At 41.5% G+C, this 19,359-nt stretch overlaps 1 protein-coding gene across 5 annotated transcripts in view; it reads left to right on the top strand.

Annotated features, from left to right (window-relative positions):
• Positions 1–19,359, top strand: part of ETV1 (ETS variant transcription factor 1) — a 104,147-nt gene that overhangs the window by 56,092 nt on the left and 28,696 nt on the right. For all 5 annotated transcript variants that reach the window (XM_063123576.1, XM_063123568.1, XM_063123591.1 and 2 more), the window contains one exon: positions 1,223–1,470. In XM_063123576.1, coding sequence (XP_062979646.1) covers positions 1,223–1,470 — 248 coding nt within the window. The remainder of the gene's footprint in view (positions 1–1,222; positions 1,471–19,359) is intronic.

The raw sequence follows: 19,359 nt of genomic DNA, 5'->3' as shown, positions 1-19,359 counted from the left end.
TGATTTCAGCGTTACTTTGCATGAATCTGTAAATTAAAACTGAATCCAAGCAAAGACTTGTTCTTTTTTTAAAAAAAAAGGGTTTTAACAATGAAATGCTTCTGCCCCACTCCTGTTGCTTCTATAAGAATGTTGATATGGACAAAATACCCCACACAAGGATGGGCTGCCCCATAATTTCTTCAGTGGCAGGGGGATGGCCTGCCTCACCTAAGCATCCCATCTTCATCTAATTCTAATTACCCATGTAAAGTCGGTCAGTCCAACTGTTCAAATAATTCATTAATTCTAGTTTATTTGCTTTTCTAATGATTTAAGTTGAATCTTCGGACATATGGGAATTTAATGTAGTTTAAAAGCCAAACCGTTTTTTTCCCATTCGGACTGTGCATCAAGCTTACCGCACTCTCCTCTCTTCTCATGCACTCAAATTCCCTTCCTCGCATCATTGTTTGGACAAACCATAGTTTTCCAGAATGTCCAAATCCTCCAAACTCATTCAACTAAATCATAGTTTGCCTCCAACTGCAATTGGAAACCTACTTCAGTCAAATTGGATGTCAAGGCAAACTCCAGGTTAGCAGGACCAGGACAGTGAGGCAGGCAATCAGTGTATGCAAGGGTTGAGGGCAGGTGATGCAGTGTGTGAGTTTTAGGCACAGTCTTGACAACCAAACCATGGTTTGTCTGTTACATGTGAACCGAGCCTCAGAGTGGCGACCTTTGGACAATCATGTATCAGTTTAATAAGCTGAGATATGAACAGGACTTTTGCTGAGGCACAACTCCTTTGCTCTTATCGTTATGTTATGCCGCGATAAGAGAGGAAGTCATTAATGGAATCATAATTTTCCTATTTTGTAGGCTCTTCCATGAAATGCTTTTCCAGGACAACTCTCCTTATCTAATTCTTACAGAATGATGCTTCTTGTGTTATCACATGAATTGGCAATTCAAAGTATCACTCTACAAAAATTATCTAAGCTGTTACCTCCCTGTAGGAGGGTATTCTTCCCCCAAACTCATTCCAGCATAGATTTTTCCTAGACGGTGTTGTGAGTGTTTCCCCTTCTCCTCCCCACCACCATTTCTCCTCCCACCCCACCCATTTTTTTGGTTCTGACTCCCCCTTTCCCTCCTCCCCTCCCCACCATATCTTCTGCTAGGTTAATATTAACTATTCTCTGTAACTCCATCTGTATTCTCTGTGTCGATATCCTAGATTTCGGCGTCAGCTCTCAGAACCTTGCAATTCATTTCCTCCTTTGCCTGCCATGCCAAGGGAAGGACGCCCGATGTACCAACGGCAGATGTCTGAGCCAAATATCCCTTTCCCGCCTCAAGGGTTTAAGCAGGAGTACCATGATCCAGTGTATGAACACAATGCCATGGTTGGCAATTCAGTCAATCAAAACTTCCCCCCACCTCTGATGATCAAACAGGAACCTAGAGATTTTGCATATGACTCAGGTAGGTTTCCCTTCTTTGGGTCAGTAGGATTTTGATTATTATACAGGGTCTGTCTCATAAATAAGCCTCATAAGAGAGATGACTTTTAGATCAACTGGAATGTTATTGGTTTTAGGTTGTTATTGTAGAAAGGGTTTTATCATACTAGATTTCAAGTTATCAGCACTGGCAGATAAAACAAGATAAAGATGTATTCAAAATACATTGCCATCAGGGATAGATATCTTATTCAAGAAGAAGTTACGCCCCCAAGATTATATGAGGACACCATTATTAACCTACAGTTCATTGTTAGGTTAACTGGGTTGTTTAATTAATTAATTAATTAATTACATTTATATACTGCCCCATAGCTGAAGCTCTCTGGGCGGTTTACAACAGTTAAAAATGGTAAACATTAAAAAGTATACAAAATTTAAAAAAAACATCAGAAACATATAAACAACAGTATAAAAACAACAGTATCCATTTAAAAACAACAATTTTGGGAGCCATTAAAAACAAACTTAACGTTGTTAAATGCTGTTAAAATGTTAACTCACAATTAATCTATAGGTCGGGTTCAGACAATCAGTAGGGATAAGATGTCATGGTGGCTTCTTTTCCCCACCCCACACATGCTGCTTGCATGCCCACCATTTCCCTAATTACCCTCACCACAGTGTGGGATGCTATGCTGTATGAACGTGGTGAGGTGTGCAGCAGAGGTGGCTTCCAGACCACACCACAAACCATAGCTTGTAGGAATTACTGGGTGGTTTGGAAGCCACCCCTACCACGCACCACGCCAATTTTGGACAACATAGTAACCTGGTCAGGGTATAGGAAAATGTTGGGTGCATGAGCGCTGCGCATGGGGTGGTGAAAAGAAGCCACAGTGACTTCTTTTCCTGTGCTATTCACCAGAATCCAGTCGTAGTGTCTGGATTTGGACATCACTTAGCAACCTCCAATTGGCCTGATCCATATGCAAAATGATGGCGGAATGCACCTAGCATGCACTGTGGCAAACCGTTTGTTAATTAACCCATGTTTTGCCACAGTTACATGCGAAAAGTTCCAAAGAGAACGGGCACCCAAAATGATGGTGTTCTGATGCTTTGTGTAATCTATTAAATCATATACACGTGCAGATGAAGACAGAGAAAAAGATATCTGTAAATATATGTCATTTTAAAAATTAAAATAAGAAAAGAAACATTTAATTTTCTGAATATTTCTAGTGCTTTCTGTTAACCTAGCACAAGTAGAAGGTTAAATACTGGGACTCTAAGATGATGAAAATATCCAAATGCTTTGGGCACATTATATGTCAACAAGGGAGGGAACGTCCTTGGTTGTGGTGCCCCAGCTGCGGAATGCCCTCCTGCTGGAGGTGTGAATAGTGCCAATGTTGCAATTGTTTTTGCGCCAGCTCATAGCTTAAATGTTTATCAAGGCATCTTACCCAGTTGATTTTCTCTGTTTTATTCTATTTGCTGCTGTTGCTGTTTTGATGATGACGATGACAACAATGTGTTTTTAATGTATTGTCTATTATTTAAATTGTACTTGTACACTGTCCTGGTATCCTCAAGGATGAAGGGCTAGTTAAAAACATTTTAATAAATATTAACTAGGTAGGCCGGGTCCAGCTTGAATTCCATCCTTGATTACCAGCCACTCTCATGAGAATAATTTCTTGCTGAATTGCACTTGAAATGAAATATTTCAGTTAATGAAGAAGAGAACTGAGCTTGATGCTTTCGTTCTTGATAGTCATACTTCTCTCTAGTCCTTTTTAGGTCCAGGATTGGAACTTTTTAATTAATTAGGAAGGCTGTAATAGACATAGACCAGCCTTCTCCAGGCATTTTGGATTACAGTTCCCATCATCACTGAATATTGGCCAGGCTGGCTGGGGTTGGTGGGAATTGTAGTCCAATACTACCTGGAGCACACTCTAGTGGGGAAGACTGCTGTAGCCGATTTTTTTAAAAAACACCTATTTGAACAGCCTCTTGAGGTTGAATCTTCTATTTATCTGAATTTGAGATTATCAAGAGATTTTGAATGTCTTTCAGGCAATTCAGGTGGATTGAGGTTGAATCTGATTGACAGTCTTGTAAGGCAACTTGTACCCTGAATGTCAGCTTTCAATTGATGCTGTTCTAGTTTGTTTTAATAAACATTTACAATATGAGTACAATACATTTGACCCCCACAGGCAAACATTATAGATCCACCCACTTGTTCAGAGGTAAGGAACAGGCAACATGTTATAGATTAAAGCTCTAATTGTGGAATATTGCCTTGTGTGGTTATGAGATAATTACTCCAATCTTGGGAGCTGGGTATATAGCATCAGAAGTTCACTCCTTAACAGAAGGCCGGGGGTGTCAGCCACTCGATAGTAGGTCTGGAAAGTTCCAACCGATAAATCTTGAGCACATTCCTATCAGAAATGATAGGATTCTTTTTCCCCATAGAGAACAACTAAATCTGCAAAAACTTGTTCCATCTTCAAAAAGCGGCACAAAATCTGGGATCCGTTTCATTTGAGCGTAGCAGATGTTGCCACTGACACAAAGAAATGAAAGGACTACAGTCTCACGCGCTGCCTTATGATCTTTACAAGTGCACTTATTCAAGCGACTGAATTTAAATGGTAACAAGGCCCTTTTGTCAGCGTGGTTTTATGTTTTGGCAAGAAAGAGCCATTTTTCACACTCTTCATTTGAACTGGGGCTGTTGCCTGTTCTGTTTCGTTGGTTCATCAGATTTTGTCTTCCTTTACCTTTTGCAAAGATTCTCATCTAGCGGAACGGTGTGTGGATTTCTGTTTCCCATTACTCATATGGAAAGCTTTCCTTATGGCACAAGCACAGTTGTTGACTCATACCCACAGAGTATCTCCGATTGTCAGGAATAGCCTTGCTAAACATTAGTTTAATGTTTTAAGTGGTTCTTCTGCTTCTCCCAAACCTTATGCTTAAAAAATGCAATTATTGTTACTATATTAAAATCCTGTTCTTTAATCCCACTATTCTTCTGAGGGGGTCAGGATGGCATAAAAGGTTCTCCATCCTCCATTTTAGCTTCACAACAGCCTTATGAGGTAGGTTAGGCTGAGAGAGACTGGCCCAAGGTCACCTACTGAGCTTTATGGCCGAGTAGGGGTTTGAACCTGGATCTCTAGTTTAAAAGCGGTACTTCTCCATGAGCCCTTACCAAGGGAAGTGAGGCGAGTGTAGGGTGAGCATATGAAAAGGAGGACAGGGCTCCTGTATCTTTAATAGCTGCATAGAAAAGGGAATTTCATCAGGTGTCATTTGTTATATATGGAGAACCTGGTGAAATTCCCTCTTCGTCACAGCAGTTAAAACTGCAGGAGCTATACTAGAGTGACCAGATTTAAAAGAGGGCAGGGCACCTGCAGCTTTAACAGTTGTGATGAAGAGGAAATTTCACCAGGTTCTCCAAATATACAAATGACACCTGCTGAAATTTCCTTTTCAATACAACTGTTAAAGATACAGGAGCCCTGTCCTCCTTTTCATATGGTCACCCTAGGTGAGTGGCTACCAGGAAGTGGGCCTTTTCTGCTTTTGCACCCTGGCTGTGGAATGAGCTCCCTAGAGAGGTTCACCTGGCACATACATTGTATTCTTTTCGGCTCCAGGTGAAGACCGCTTTATTTTCGCAGGTTTTTTAGCATTTTAACATTCTAGTCTTTTAGCTCTGCTGTTTAAAATCTGTATTTAAGATCCATATTTAAAATCTCTGCATTGGTATTCCGTTTTATTCTGGTTGTACGTTTTTATTATGGTTTTAAGCTTCCATATTTATATTTTATGCTGTTCCTTGTCTTAAAATCTCTTCACTGGCTGCCAATTAGTTTCCGGGCGAAGTATAAAGTGTTGGTTATCACCTTTAAAGCCCTACATGGTTTGGGTCCAGGCTGCCTGCGGGATCGCCTTCTCCCGTACAGTCTGCCCCGCACACTCAGGTCCTCTGGGAAGAATTTACTCCAGCCAACGAAAACAAGGCTGACAACTATTACCCAGAGGACCTTTTCTTCTGCCGCTCCCGGTTTGTGGGAGAGATTCATCAACTTAATCATCTTCCAGAATTTAAGAAAGCCATAAAGACTGATCTCTTCCGGTAGGCCTACCCAGTTGCCTTTTTTAATGATGTGCTGCTTTTAATGATGCACTGGTTTTAAACGTTTGAATTAGTTGTATGTATTTTATGGTGTTGTTATTTGTGTTGTACCCCACCTATATCCAGAGGGAGAGGCGGGTAACAAATAAATTTGTATTATTATTATTGTTGTTGTTGTTGTGAGTTTAATTTTTGTGAACTGTCCAGGGAGCTTTGGCTGTTGGGCGGTATAGAAAATAAACAAATAAATAAACTCTAACTAGTACAGCACACTGACTTTCTCTGTGCATATCAGCCATTCTCCAGAATGGGAGGTTGGAGTGGATAAATTTGAAAGCCCACATTTCCCCATACACACATGCCCATGGTTTAAGATCTTGGGGAGGGGTGTCTTTCTCTTAGTCCCACCACAATCGGAGGTATGTTTGGTGGGGACATGAGAGAGGGTCTTCTTATTGGCCATTCCCAACCTCTGGAACTTCTGGCCAAGGGTGGCTAGGATGGCACCCTTTTTGTTGTCATGTTTTAGTCATGTTTTTATCTGTATTTATTATTGTTAGCTGACTTGAGTGCCATTTTTGGCAGAAAGGTAGGATATAAGTTTAACAATAAATAAATAAAATTGTGTGTGTGTGTTATATTTCCTATCCAGTCTTCCCGCTGCAACCCATGGGGTGACCCCAAATTAGCTTTAGTAAACTATTTGGCTGGCTGACACTTTGGCTGTGCTGGCTTCCCTTTCTACTTTAGTTACTGTGGACAACCATGGAGGAAGCTGATAGATAAAGCTACATTGGGCATTACTGTGATTCCTCTGCGCACCGTCCTGGAAGGATCGTGCTTTTAATATTCCTTTATGGGTTGATGGCTGGCCCTCATTCCAATATGTTCTGTTCTGATTCCTCTTCATTTCTGCCCATCACTATTAACTTCAGGAGTTGGTCTCTTTGCTCTTGCAGGAGAAGAATTAGTTCTAAAAATGAACTAGCAGTGTAACCAGGAGCCATGAAAAATTGATTTGTGGCCTCAAGTGTACTTTTTATTGGCTTCAGAATCACCACTTTTAAGTTGACACATCTGTACTCAACATAAATTGTAGTCAACAGCTATGGTCTGATGATATTTTGTCTTGTTTCCATCTGTTCTCCAGAAACCACCATTTTCCTTGTCCTTGCTCTAAGAGAACATTAAATAACCTTTTTGGAGACATAATGCATTTGCCATTGAATCATTGATTTTATTATGCTTATGGACGTTCGGGGATAGGTCGCACTGAAAAAAAAGCTTGCGTAATATTACTTTGTTGTCCAGATAAAAGTTCAAAAGTCTGTTTTGCAAGATCATTATACTAAGATGTTCCTTCTGGGATATTTTGAAAGAGCCTCATAACTGCTGATTGCTTTTGAGCACTGTTCTTACCCGTTTTGGAAATCTGGTGAATGAAAACCATTATTATGGAATGATTATAACTCTATTAAAACATGACATTAATTATGACATCGGAAATGGCAGATCAATTAGTTGTAATTGTAATTGCAGGTATGCAATTTCTATTGCAGAATGTTGAGATAATGGAACATGGAAAAAAAGAGAAATGTCAACAGAGTAGAAGAGGCTTTATTTTTTCCACCCATCCTCGGAGCCATGCTGTGAAAAACTAAGAAACATAAAATAAAAGGCAGGGTCTTTGATTTGATTAATTTCTGTTGCAGGAGGAATAGGAAGCTTTTAAGTTACCCAGAAGGCTGCATGATGAAGGGTTCTAGGTAATCCAATAGCTTTCATATTCCTTATAATCAACTTATAATCAAAAGTTAGGCCACTTAAAATAGTGATTTACCTATATCACTTTCTATTGTTCTTTTTATTTTATTTTATTTTATTTTATTTATTATTGCATTTATATCCCGCCTTTTTTTCTCCAAGAAACCCAAGGTGACGTACATAATCCTCCTCTTCCTCTCCATTTTATCCTTATAACAACAACCCTGTGAGGTAGGTTGGGCTGAGAGTGTGTCACTGGCCCAAAGTCACCCAGTGGGTTTCCATGGCCGAGTGGGGACTAGAACCCGGATCTCCCGACTCCCAGTTCAACACCTTAGCTATTCCACCACACTTTTTAAAACCACTTTCAGTAAAGAACACGTCCCCAGTCAGTTACCCCTCCATCATCATTCCTGGACAACCATCTGTCAGGTATACTTTAGGGTGGATTCCTGCATTGAGCAGGGGGTTGGACTCAATGGCCTTTTAGGTCCCTTCCAACTCTGCGATTCTATGATTCTATGGTCAAGTTTCCATTTGATTGAATAGTTTAACAAGATTGCTGAATGACTAACTGCTAGCTGCTTCTGGCATGCCTGGATATACTGCCACTTTCCTAGGCTTCTGCTCTATCAATCTGGCTACGGGACTGCTCTTACAACTTGGACATGCTATTATATTTGTTCAGACAACTTTGGGAGAAACTGTACTCTGTTGTGAAGCTTAGGATATTGATCTTAAGTTATTGGTCATGGCTGTGAGACCTAGCAGATTTTTGTGGGATTTGTCTCAGTATTTACAACCACCCTCAATTTTGTGAAGACCCTCAAATTTTACAAGTGTGGTCTCAAAGCTTAGTGATGAGTGACGGATTGTCTTCTTCCCCGCTTCTTCTCTGTAGGGTTCTGCAGCGTTCCAACTTTTTCTTTTTTAATGTGTGTATGAGGATGCTTGGTGAGGTCAAAGGAACGTGTAATTGGTATGGGAATGCTATTCAGCTGAATATGTCTCATTTTCACGCAACCTGGTTCCTTTCAAATTACTTTATTATTGGCAATTAATCTGATTACTCAAAGTGGCTTTGACCATTACAAACAAGCACTGATAGTGGAAGTAGCAGAGCCTTGTGCATGGTCTTTTTTTTAAGTTCTGGTGTAATATGAGAAGATGTATCTCCCCCACATTATAATGTATCTGCTCCATAGGCTAGTGATTTGGTTTCTTCTAGTGGTGGTGACTTTGTAATGTGCCGTGTTGGGAGACTGGATGTGGATGAGTCCACTAAAGCTGTATATAAACTGCACTTAAGTAAATTATGATCAGCAATTCTTGTGTTTTTGATTTTTTGATGGGGTAAGTGAGTAGCAGTGGGTGGGGCTCAGCCACTAATGGTGAATTAGATTCACACCCTTTGATAATCCCAGATCCGTTGCTTCATCAGGATCCCTATATGTAGCTGTGACCAGGAGTGTATTTTGTCACTTTCATCTGATTATCCCACTGAGGCCTCTTCTTGCAGCTTTGGAAATAAGTACTCATTCATTGTTTTCAAGGCTAGACCACTGTAATGTAAAATATTTGGGGCTTCTTTTGATGATTCTTCAAAAGCTTCAGTGGGAGCTTGACTCTTGATGAGGATCACTGGGAGCAGATTGCACCAGAACATCTGGCATCTGCAATGGTTCCTGCCCTGCTATGGCTGGATCAGGCTCAGCATCAGGGCAAACTAAGAGGCAATCCAAAGGCAAGTCAATAGACAGGCAGAGGTAAAGTACAGAGATATCAGTCCAATATGGAATCAGTTTACGGCAGGAGTAGTCAGGATACAGGCAATGGTCAAAGCATACCATTACAAGGCAAGTAGGTGGTTTCCAGGAAACAGGTCTGAGGTGCAGCCAAGGTCCAAACATGGGAGAGTAGTCGAACAGAAAGGTAGTCCAAAAAGCAAGCATCTTGAGCTCCCAGTGCCCCACCCAGGGCTCAGCTGCAGTACATCACAGGCCCTCTGACAATAGTCCTATTTGTGTGCCTTTACTCTCGAGGAGTCTTTTTCTGCAAACGGGCACTCCTTCTCATGGCCGTGATCTTAGCCTGTATCTCCAGATGCCAGCGTTCTCTCAGGCTCAGACTGGCTAGTTGCTCATCCACCTCCTCTGATACAACAGGTGAGACGCGTTCCTCAGGGTCCACCACTGTTGAAGGGACAGTGTAGCTTCCCTACAGATGCTGGAGGGACCTGAAGTAGCACTAGCTTCAGGGGTTCCACATGGTCTTGAGGCTCTGCAATGTCAGGCTCTTCATCTGAAGAGTCATCCTGGCCTGGTTGTCCCTATTGTCTTCTAGGCATGGTAAGAGATGCTGTGTTTGATCTACAAAGCCCTAAGCGACAGGAACCTGCACATTTTGAAGATTGTAGCAGATTGTAATTTATTTATTATAATTTTAATCTGCCAAATCACCAATATTCTCTGGATATATTACAAACAAAAAACTAAAATGCCATACAAACATTTAAAATATAAAACAATACAAATATTTACCATAAGAAAATTCTATATGATACAAAATAATAAGTAGCACAAGGGTCAGTATTCCTGGTGTCTTCTCTGAATTAACTTTTATTGCTTTGATTTTAGGAAAAAAATGCTACTGATAGTCTACCTAATTGCTCTGAAGCCAACACAATGGAGTGTACCAGCACAATCGTATGCATGTTTAGACAGAAAAAAGTGCTACAACTTCTAGCATTCCCTAGCAAGCCATTCTGACTAGGGAATGCTGGGAGTTGTAGGTTTCTTTTCTAACCAAGCATACGTAGGATTGTGTCCTAAAGGAATTAGGAAAAATATATACTCAGTGTTATTTTTTAAGTTTTAGCCTGCAGTTTTTCAGATGTCTCATCTGAGAGTGTAATTTAATTTTTGTAAGCTGCCCAGAGAGCTTCAACTATGGGGAGGTATAGAAATGTAAGAAAAGAGAGGTCCACTGTCAGAGAGGGAGGCATGAAGTCGCAAGCATCCTCTGTGAAGACCTTTCCATAAACAGTGTTTCTCTGCAATCCAAACTCCATCAGAGAGTACAAAAGGTAAATCCAACTACGTATATTCAGTGGTAGTAACTACTAAGTAAGTGTGTTTAGCATTACAGTGTATACTTTCTCCTATTGTTTTTAAAGGCTTGAATTGTCATGTCCAAACTGAAATTTTGCTGAAATTGTCATGATCCCATAACATAATTTTATTATTTATTTGAATCTGGAGTCAACTTTTAGTTTTTTGTTTTTATTTTCTAAAGTGGAAGGTGGTGTGGGATGACACACACACACACACACACACACACACACACGTCAACTGATTTTGTGTGTGTATATACTAGTTGATGTACCCAGTGTTGCTCGGGCCCCCAAAGATATATGTCTGAGAGGTAATCAAAGTCATGCTGTTGTATCTGGTTATAATTTTAAAACATAACCAGTGGGCGGGTTGTTTCCTTTTATGTGGAATTGGATTGACTGCTTGAGATTAACCTTAGGGGTCTGGGTTATGAAAGGCACACAGCAGCCACATGCCTGCACACTCACAATGGCTGCCAAAGGCAAGTAAGTCTGGCCTCCCACCCAAGGCATGCTGAGAGTTCTGCCCAAGGCATTCTGGGAATTGTAGGGGTAATACTATGGCTTTTTAAAATTTAATTCTTTAAAACTGCTTAAAACCCAACATTTCATGTTTTTAGATTTTTCTGGTACATTGTACAGCCGGACCTATCTGTGTGCCAAATTTCAAGTTTCTAACTCATCTGGAAGTGGGTAAACATTTCCGGACATACATTCCATGCACATACTTTCAGCTTTATAGATAGAGATGAGACTACCCACTATTTGAACACTTCCCCAATATTTCAAGACTGTCTTTGTGTGTATATAGAAGTTTACCTTTTTATTTGATTATGGAGTCATTTGTTAGCAAGGACAGGACTGAAGACAGCTCAGCCTTTCCTCCTGCAGCAGTCAGGGGCCAACCTTTGCTATACTGTAAAGCAAAGCATCTCCCACTATAACTGTAGGCATGTCCAGAGGTTCTAGTCCCAATTCAGTCATGAAGCTCATTAAATGATTTTTGGGGCAGTCACTGACTCTCAGCCTAACCTACCTCACAGGGTAGTTGTGAAGATAAAATGGGGAGGAGGAGGACCATGTAAGCTGCCTTAGGTTCCTTATAAGAGGAAAAATTGTGTGATATAAATGTAATAATAAATAAAAACAAACAATAGGGTTGTTGTGAGATAAAATAGGAAGGGAATTATATGTATGAACCCCTGAGCTTCTTGGGAAGAAGGCTGAATAAAATGAATGCATCATTACCGTTAAGCTAATGTGATGATTCATTTTTCTAGTGTATTGACTCTCAAATTTGTTTTTAGAAATTACTATAAATATCAAACATAGGGATGATAATTACCATTGCTCATAACATTAATGTTTTAAAAATACTTGACCATCATTTGACATTATGTGACAGTTTAATTGACCAGTCTCAGGCTTTGTGGAAACCATTGGAAATGTTTTTGAAAACCTTGCCTTCCTTTTGATCCTTCTTAAAGAAAAGATGGCACCACCTTGCCTAAATTTAACTGTAATGGTGGTTCTGTATGTATAGAATAGAAAACTCTGTGTTATCTATTTAGTCCTAGAATATTTTATTTTAGAAATATTCTACACTGATCTTCACCCACCAAAGTGGATACTAGAGTGATATGAAAGGTAAAATAGCACTGTTTGTTCTCTTCTATTTAGAATAATGCAGAGACAATAAGACACACCAGTATGACAACAATCTGTTATTGTTAAACCTTTGGTTGGATCCAGAGTATGCTGGATCAACTGTGCTGACAGGTAGTGGACTTTCCCACCCACTCCTTCCACCATCAGTCCCTCCTGTCCCCATGAAAATTCAACACAGGAGACCCCGCTGAATGGGGTGAGTTGTAGTGGGATCCCCAAAATTGGGCAGAGGGAGTTTCCATGAGCTGAGCCTTTCCTCTTGAGGAAGACAGATTCTTGATCCAGCACCTTTTGCACAGAAGGAAAACTGGCGTGGTAGGATGGGTGAAGAAAGGATAGCTACTCCAAAAACACTTTCAAAAGTAAATAAAGGGTTTCAACATCTGCAAAGCTCTCCCCATGCCATCCATGTTTACAGCAACCTGCCAAAGGTACAGTCATATAGGATTGATGCCCAATGGCCCTGTTGGTGAGAGCTTTATGCGTTGATGGGAAGAATGACAGAGGCTGTATTTGCTGTAGTTTTTGTCAGACAACTTCTCCTCTCCCCCACCCAGTCCACCAGCATGCCCCCTCCCTCCCTTTGCTCATCCCAAGATTGGAGAGAAGCTGCTGGAGAAATCTGAGTAGGGATTTCAATCTCCAAGGTCATAGCTCAGAGGGGGAAATCCTCAATATCATGTGGCCCCTCAGACACTGTCTAGGGGCTACAGGGTACTTCTGTAAGTATTGTTTGTGCTGGCAATGATGGGTAAAGCCTGCTGCTTATACTGTCTGCTACATGTGAGCCACCCGGAGAGCTTCAGCTGTTGGGCGGTAGGTATAAAAATGTTATAAATAAATAAATAAATGTAGCAGTTGGAATTAACATCTTTCAAAATGCCTGATGTGTGAGGAGTACCCATGGGTAAAAAAACTACTTAACCAAATTATTAACACTGAAATCTAGAGATTTTATTCAGGAATCTCTCCCTGGTAGATCACAAGCTTTATATGGAGAAGGTTCAATGTTTAGTCTCCAGGTTAAAAGGTCAGGTAGGATATGATGGGAAAGATTTCTGCTGGAGACTCTGCCATTCAAAGGAGACTATTCTGGGGTAGATGGAGAAATAGGGCCAGTTTGCATGAACAAACATGCTTGTTTAAATTGGCTGTGCATGCAGAGTGCCATTAGCCTAACCACTTGCCCGGAGCACGCCTTTCTTGTCATCTGAACCCAGGCAACATGGCTTGTTTGAGGGAGAAACAACCCTCAAATAAGCCATGGTGGCTTGTTTTTATTGTGTAAACCTAGTCATTGACTGGGTTTGCATGATCGTCAGCGCCATGGTGGCCAATTAACCAGGCTCTGTGTGCCACTCACCTACCAGCCCAATTTGCTTAATTACCCTTGCTGGCACAGCTTACTCTAGTCCAGACTTGACGAGGGTGGCTTGCAGCTGTGGTTTACAAACCAGCCAGAACCCATGTGTGTTTTAGGCACCATGGTATCCTTCTGGATAGGTTGTCTGAGCTGGGAGTTGGAGGTACTGCGTTGCAGTGGTTCTGCTCCTACTTGGATGGCCGATTCCTGAAGGTAGTGCTGGGGGATTATTGCTCTGTGCCGTGGCACCTAAGCCATGGGGTTCCACAGGGCTCTATTTTATCCCCTATGCTGTTTAACATATACATGAAGCCGTTGGGGGAGGTTATTTGGAGATGTGGACTGAAGTGTCATCAATATGCGGGTGATACCCAGCTCTACCTTTCCTTTTCATCAAACCCAGGTGAGGCAGTGGCTGTTCTGAACCAGTGCCTGGGCACGGTAATGGACTGGATGAGGGCTAACAACTGAGACTCAATCCAGTCAAGACGGAAGTACTGTTAGCGGGTGGTTCATCTGTCCGGCGAGGTGATGTTTGCCCTGTCCTGGACGGGCTTGCACTCCCCATAAAGGATCGGGTCCGTAGTCTGGGGGTGCTCTTGGATCCAGAACTCTCACTTGAGGCACAGGTGAACTCAGTGGTAAAGAGCACCTTTTATCAGCTTAGGCTGATATGCCAACTCCGCCTTTATCTGGACAGAGATATTTATTTATTTATTTATTACATTTCTATACCGACCAATAGCCAGAGCTCTCTGGGCGGCTCACAAAAAGTCTAGCTATAGTTATCCATGCTCTGATAACCTCTCGTTTGGATTACTGCAATGCATTATATGTGGGACTGCCTTTGAAAACAGTCCGGAAACTTCAACTGGTACAAAACAGGGCAGCACGGTTACTAACAGGGACTGGCCGACGAGACCACATCACACCAGTCCTTTTCCAGCTTCATTGGCTGCCAGTCCAGGTCCGGGCCTGTTTCAAAGTGCTGGTATTAACATTTAAAGCCCTAAACGGCTTGGGGCCAGGCTATCTGAAGGAATGCCTCGTCCCATATGTACCTGCCCGGACCCTAAGGTCATCCTCAGGGGTCCTTCTCCGTGAGCCCCTGCCAAAGGAAGTGAGGCAGGTGGCTACCAGGAGGAGGGCCTTCTCTGCTGTGGCACCCCGGCTGTGGAATGAGCTCCCTAAGGAGGTTCGCTTGGCACCTACATTATATGCCTTTAGATGCCAGGTGAAGATCTTTTTATTCTCCCAGCATTTTAACAGTCTATAAATAAATTTTAACTTGGTGCTTTAAATTTGTAATTTTGCATTGCTGCTGTTTTTATCTGGTTGAGCTTTTATATTGTATTTTATATTATGGTTTTATACTGTTGTTTTATACTTTGAATGTTTTTAATTTTTGTGAACCGCCCAGAGAGCTCTGGCTATTGGGCGGTATAGAAATGCAATAAATAAAATAAATAAATAAATAGGGTGGCTTGTTAACCTTGGCAATGACCCTCCCTCACCGGATTCAGACAACACGGTTAGTGACCGTGTGAACCAGCCCAGTGTTTGTTCCAGTGCTCTCCCAATGTTTTGGACTACAATGCCCATCATCTCCAATCTGAATGGTTGATGGTCAGTCATACTGGGAGTTGTAGTCCAAAATATCAGGAGGGCACCAGGTTGGAGAAGGCTGCCCTAAGATGTAGAAAATAATCCTTGTTTTGCTAGTTATATGGGAGGTGGTGCAAACAATTGCATTGTCCTATATTACCCATTTTAAAAAGCTGTGCACTCTGCTTAACAGTTCTTGACTATTACATATAGATACTTCTGCCACACAAAAATAATAGTTTCTTTGTCTCAGACAGAAATTACAGCAGCTGTCCTTGATGTATCCAGGAAAATGAGTTTCTATTGATGTTTCTGTTTTAGTTTTTGAGTCCCTGTTAATAACAATCATTTCACAGCCACTACAACAGAGATAGGAGACCTGGTGGTCTCCAGATATTTTAGACTCCATCTCCCATAAGCCTCAGGCAGCATGGTCAATGGCCATGGATTATGGGAGTTGTAGTCCAAAACATCTGGAGTCCACCAGCCTACTGCCTCTGCTCTGTAAAGTTGGATATGTTGCATCATTCTGCACTTAAGGGTATTCTCTGCTTTATAATTTCTCATAAAACGTAAATCCACATGTGGTTGCATGTGTAATGTAGAACTCTAGTTCTTAACTTTGGTCTTTTGAGTGACTGGAATTACCTGATAGGGAAACCTCCATGATACTGAAAAGACTTAATCTTCCTTTATTGCAAGGGTAACTCAATTAGCACTTAGTATGGGGGGATAAGTAATTTTCCATTATAAGGAATTCTATGTCAGTTCCTATGAGGCGATTTAAAATTTTCAATGTTTCTTTTTTTTTTAAAAAAAAAAAAGGCATATTGGGTGGCTGTTACTCCTTTCTCCTTCCTCATTTGTAAAGAAAACGACTAATAAAGGAGCAGAGAGCAGGCCTGCAAGACACAGACTAAACTCTGAGGACATCCTGTTGGCTTTCAGCCAACACAGCTGTAAATTATTTGGCCAAATCAACACAAAATGGAGTTGGAGGAGGGCTCACAGAGGAACTTGTGGCTCATATAGGAAGTGCCTGCACTTCCCTAGACAGGCTTGCCTCAGGGCTGGAGGGTCCAAGACCCATGTGGTGTCAGAACACCAGATGGAAGGAACCTGAGGAAAATATATGGTCATGGATTTCATCGTTTTCAGCGATAGTCTATTGACCTGATGATATAGCCTTTTACCCATGGGAACGTCACTCATGCTAAGCATTTGTATATAGGTTCATTCTGACTGCTATAACAAGCAGACTGTATAAAAGGCATTGCTTATGACTGTGATAGGCAAATAAGCCTTAGTAGTCCGTGGTAACTTTGTATGCCAGCCTTCTTCAAATGGGGGCCTTCCAGTTGTTTTGGACTACGACTCCCATCAGCCCCATCCAGCATCGCCAATAGGAAGGGATGGGAAGTGTAATCCAAATCAGCTGGAGGGCACCAGGTTGGAGAAGGCAGATGATTAGGATGGCGAGAGCACTGCAGAGTTTGAAATGGTTTATTCGCATTACTGAGGATCTTTTGGGAGCTGGTCTCCTTTCATCTGGGCTCCAATTCCCCATCTCTACAGAAAGTTCAAAAGTTAATGTTATCAAGATTATTCTTTTCTTGTTTTAGAGGTATAAACCCCATCAAATCTCTAGCTTTCCTGCAGAGAGTGCCCCATCATTTCTAACAGGCAAGAGCTATAAAGTTTTGCCTCGCTCCTGTTTTTGTTTCCCTCTTCATATATCCCCCCCCCCCCGCCAAAGAAACGGATAAAATATCCTCTCAATCTACAGTTACAGTAAGTGGCAGTGGCTAATGATTTGATTTGAGGATTGAGAATACAGTCTGGATTTACTCTTTGTGCATTAACGCGGGTCAAATGGACATCGGCTGCATTTTAAATCAGTAATGGAAGGCTGAAGCTCGCCTTAAACCAATCACATCAGCCTTACCCAAGACTGACTGATCCCTAGAGGCTAAGCCCAGTAAGCATAGCTTTTATATGAATGGAGCCTGGAGTTTCATTCATAAAATGGATGCTGAAGGGGGAAACGGAGGGGGGCGGGGAGAGAAACACACACATTGGAATGTCCATTTATACAGAGCTGAAGGGTGTAGTGTTCCATCAGCTGCTGCTCCTGCCCGTTGACTTGAAGTAATGATTAATGCTCACTGGCCTCCTCTGCGTGTAACTTGACACCATTTATGGCCTTGGTGTGTTTCTAATGTATGGTGAATGAGAAGGCTACATTCTCCAATCAGAAACATAAACAGGAACTGGTTGGTCTGAATTCCATTCAAATATGTCACTTCAGCCAGGCCGTGTTTGTAGAACTTAAAATTTTTATAGACAGAGAACGGGGTGGAGGAAGAAGCTAAAGCGAGCTTGTGCAGATGGGGTTTTATTGCAGCCAACGCTTGCAAAAGAGGAGAGGAACGGCGTCTGTGTGTGTTTCACTGTAAAGAGCAGGTTCATCTACCCATAGTTTAAAGGAGAGAATTAAAAGCAACATGTTAAAAGTGGGAAGCCACCAGTCCCAAAAGCATTTTGTGTCTAAAAATGCGGGAGCCTTTTTCATGTGTTGGTTCTGCTGTGTTCATCAACAACAACAAGTAACCTTTTGTTGAAGGGAGCTGTTGTTGCCTAATGTGTTTTCTGAAAACCGGATATCATGATGATGCCAGAGGAAACCAGCAGCGCACTATGGAAATCAATCTGGGGGTATTTCAGGGAGGAAAACTGTGGGCTTTTATTTTGCGTGTGTTTCGGTTTCTTTTGGAATTGCTTTAGCCAAATTAGATTACAACTTGTAGGCTGCTGCCAGATGAGAGGTTGGGATTAGGTTCTCTTTCGCAGAAGCCTGGCTTTTGTATTTGTTGGCATCTGTCACGATGCAGTGATTCTGTTACTCTGAATTTATCTTAATTTTTAATTAATTTTTTTACGGAGACTCCCCCCCCTCCAAATTTTCTTTCAATGTTGTCTCTGCCTAAGTATTGGGAATGTAAGCAACAAGAGGTTACAGTAGCAGTGTGGTGTTTTTTTAAAAAAGTGAATGTAGCTATTATTAATGATCAAAAATGTTTTAAACTATTACTATTCTGCAGAAATTCTTTTTGAGAGTGGGATTCAGCGCATACAGTAGAATACGCTTGTTGGCAGGGGTTGCTGTGCCAATAATGGCTATGTGGGGGGCAGAAAGTCCCTAGTTTAAATTTGGTGGGAGAGAAGTCAGTCTTACATTCACTTGTGCACAGATGGACACACACCATACACACAATAACAACAACAACAACAAATGTCATTATAAGAATCAGCCATCAGCCAGGGATGAGCATGCAGGACATGGTGCAACAGCACCCTCCCGCCCATGTTCCCCAGCAACTGGTGCACACAGGCTTATTGCCTCGAATACTGGCGATAGCACACCACCATCAGGGCTAGTAGCCATTGATAGCCTTTGCCTCCAGGAATTTATCCAACCCCCTTTTAAGGTAGTGATCTGCACCTTAATCCCAAATGAAAAGGATAATGTTTTTGTTTTTCTCTCCGCTCTCTTTCAAGATTCATAACTCAGCTATATTTTATCCATTGTTTTATATTTTGCTGGATTGTTTTTATAGTATCGGAACATAGGAAGTTGCCTTATAACATTGGTTCATGTAGCTCAGTATTGTCCATACTGGCTGACGGTGGCTCTCTAGGCTTTTAGACATGTGTATTTCCATCCTAACTGGAGATGACCGGGACTCTACCACTGAGCACCTGAGGATGCTCTTAGGGTCAACCCTATGCATGTTTAGACAGAGAAAAAGTCCTACATCGCTAGCTGGGGAAGTCAGAGAGCTGTGGGGCTTTCTTACCTGTCTAAACTTGCATAGGATCATGCCCTTATAGACTTTTCTCCTGAGAATAAGGCATATTCTCCCCATCCCAAAGCTAACGTTTTCCTACCTGTCCCTCTGAAATGATACCTCCTTGTTTTTTATTATATCAATATCACTACTATGTGAATAAGTGTTGATGGGCAGAGTCTATCAGTTGCGTTACAACTCTAATAGAAAAGGCAGGCAAACCGTGCAAGGAAACTGTAAAACCTCACCTATCAATAGAACAGACAGTGGCATCTATGCAACAACTGCTAGTTTTCCAGTTAATAAATTTAACAACTTTTAAGAGTCCGTAAACTACATCATTGATAAACACGCCATATAGATTTCCCTTCATTTTTTAATATTTA

The sequence above is a fragment of the Elgaria multicarinata genome, chromosome 1, assembly GCF_023053635.1.
Source record: "Elgaria multicarinata webbii isolate HBS135686 ecotype San Diego chromosome 1, rElgMul1.1.pri, whole genome shotgun sequence".
In the NCBI taxonomy this organism is placed as follows: domain Eukaryota; kingdom Metazoa; phylum Chordata; class Lepidosauria; order Squamata; family Anguidae; genus Elgaria; species Elgaria multicarinata.
The sequence above is the reverse complement of the archived record's forward strand: the minus strand, read 5'-3'. Positions and strand labels throughout refer to the sequence as shown.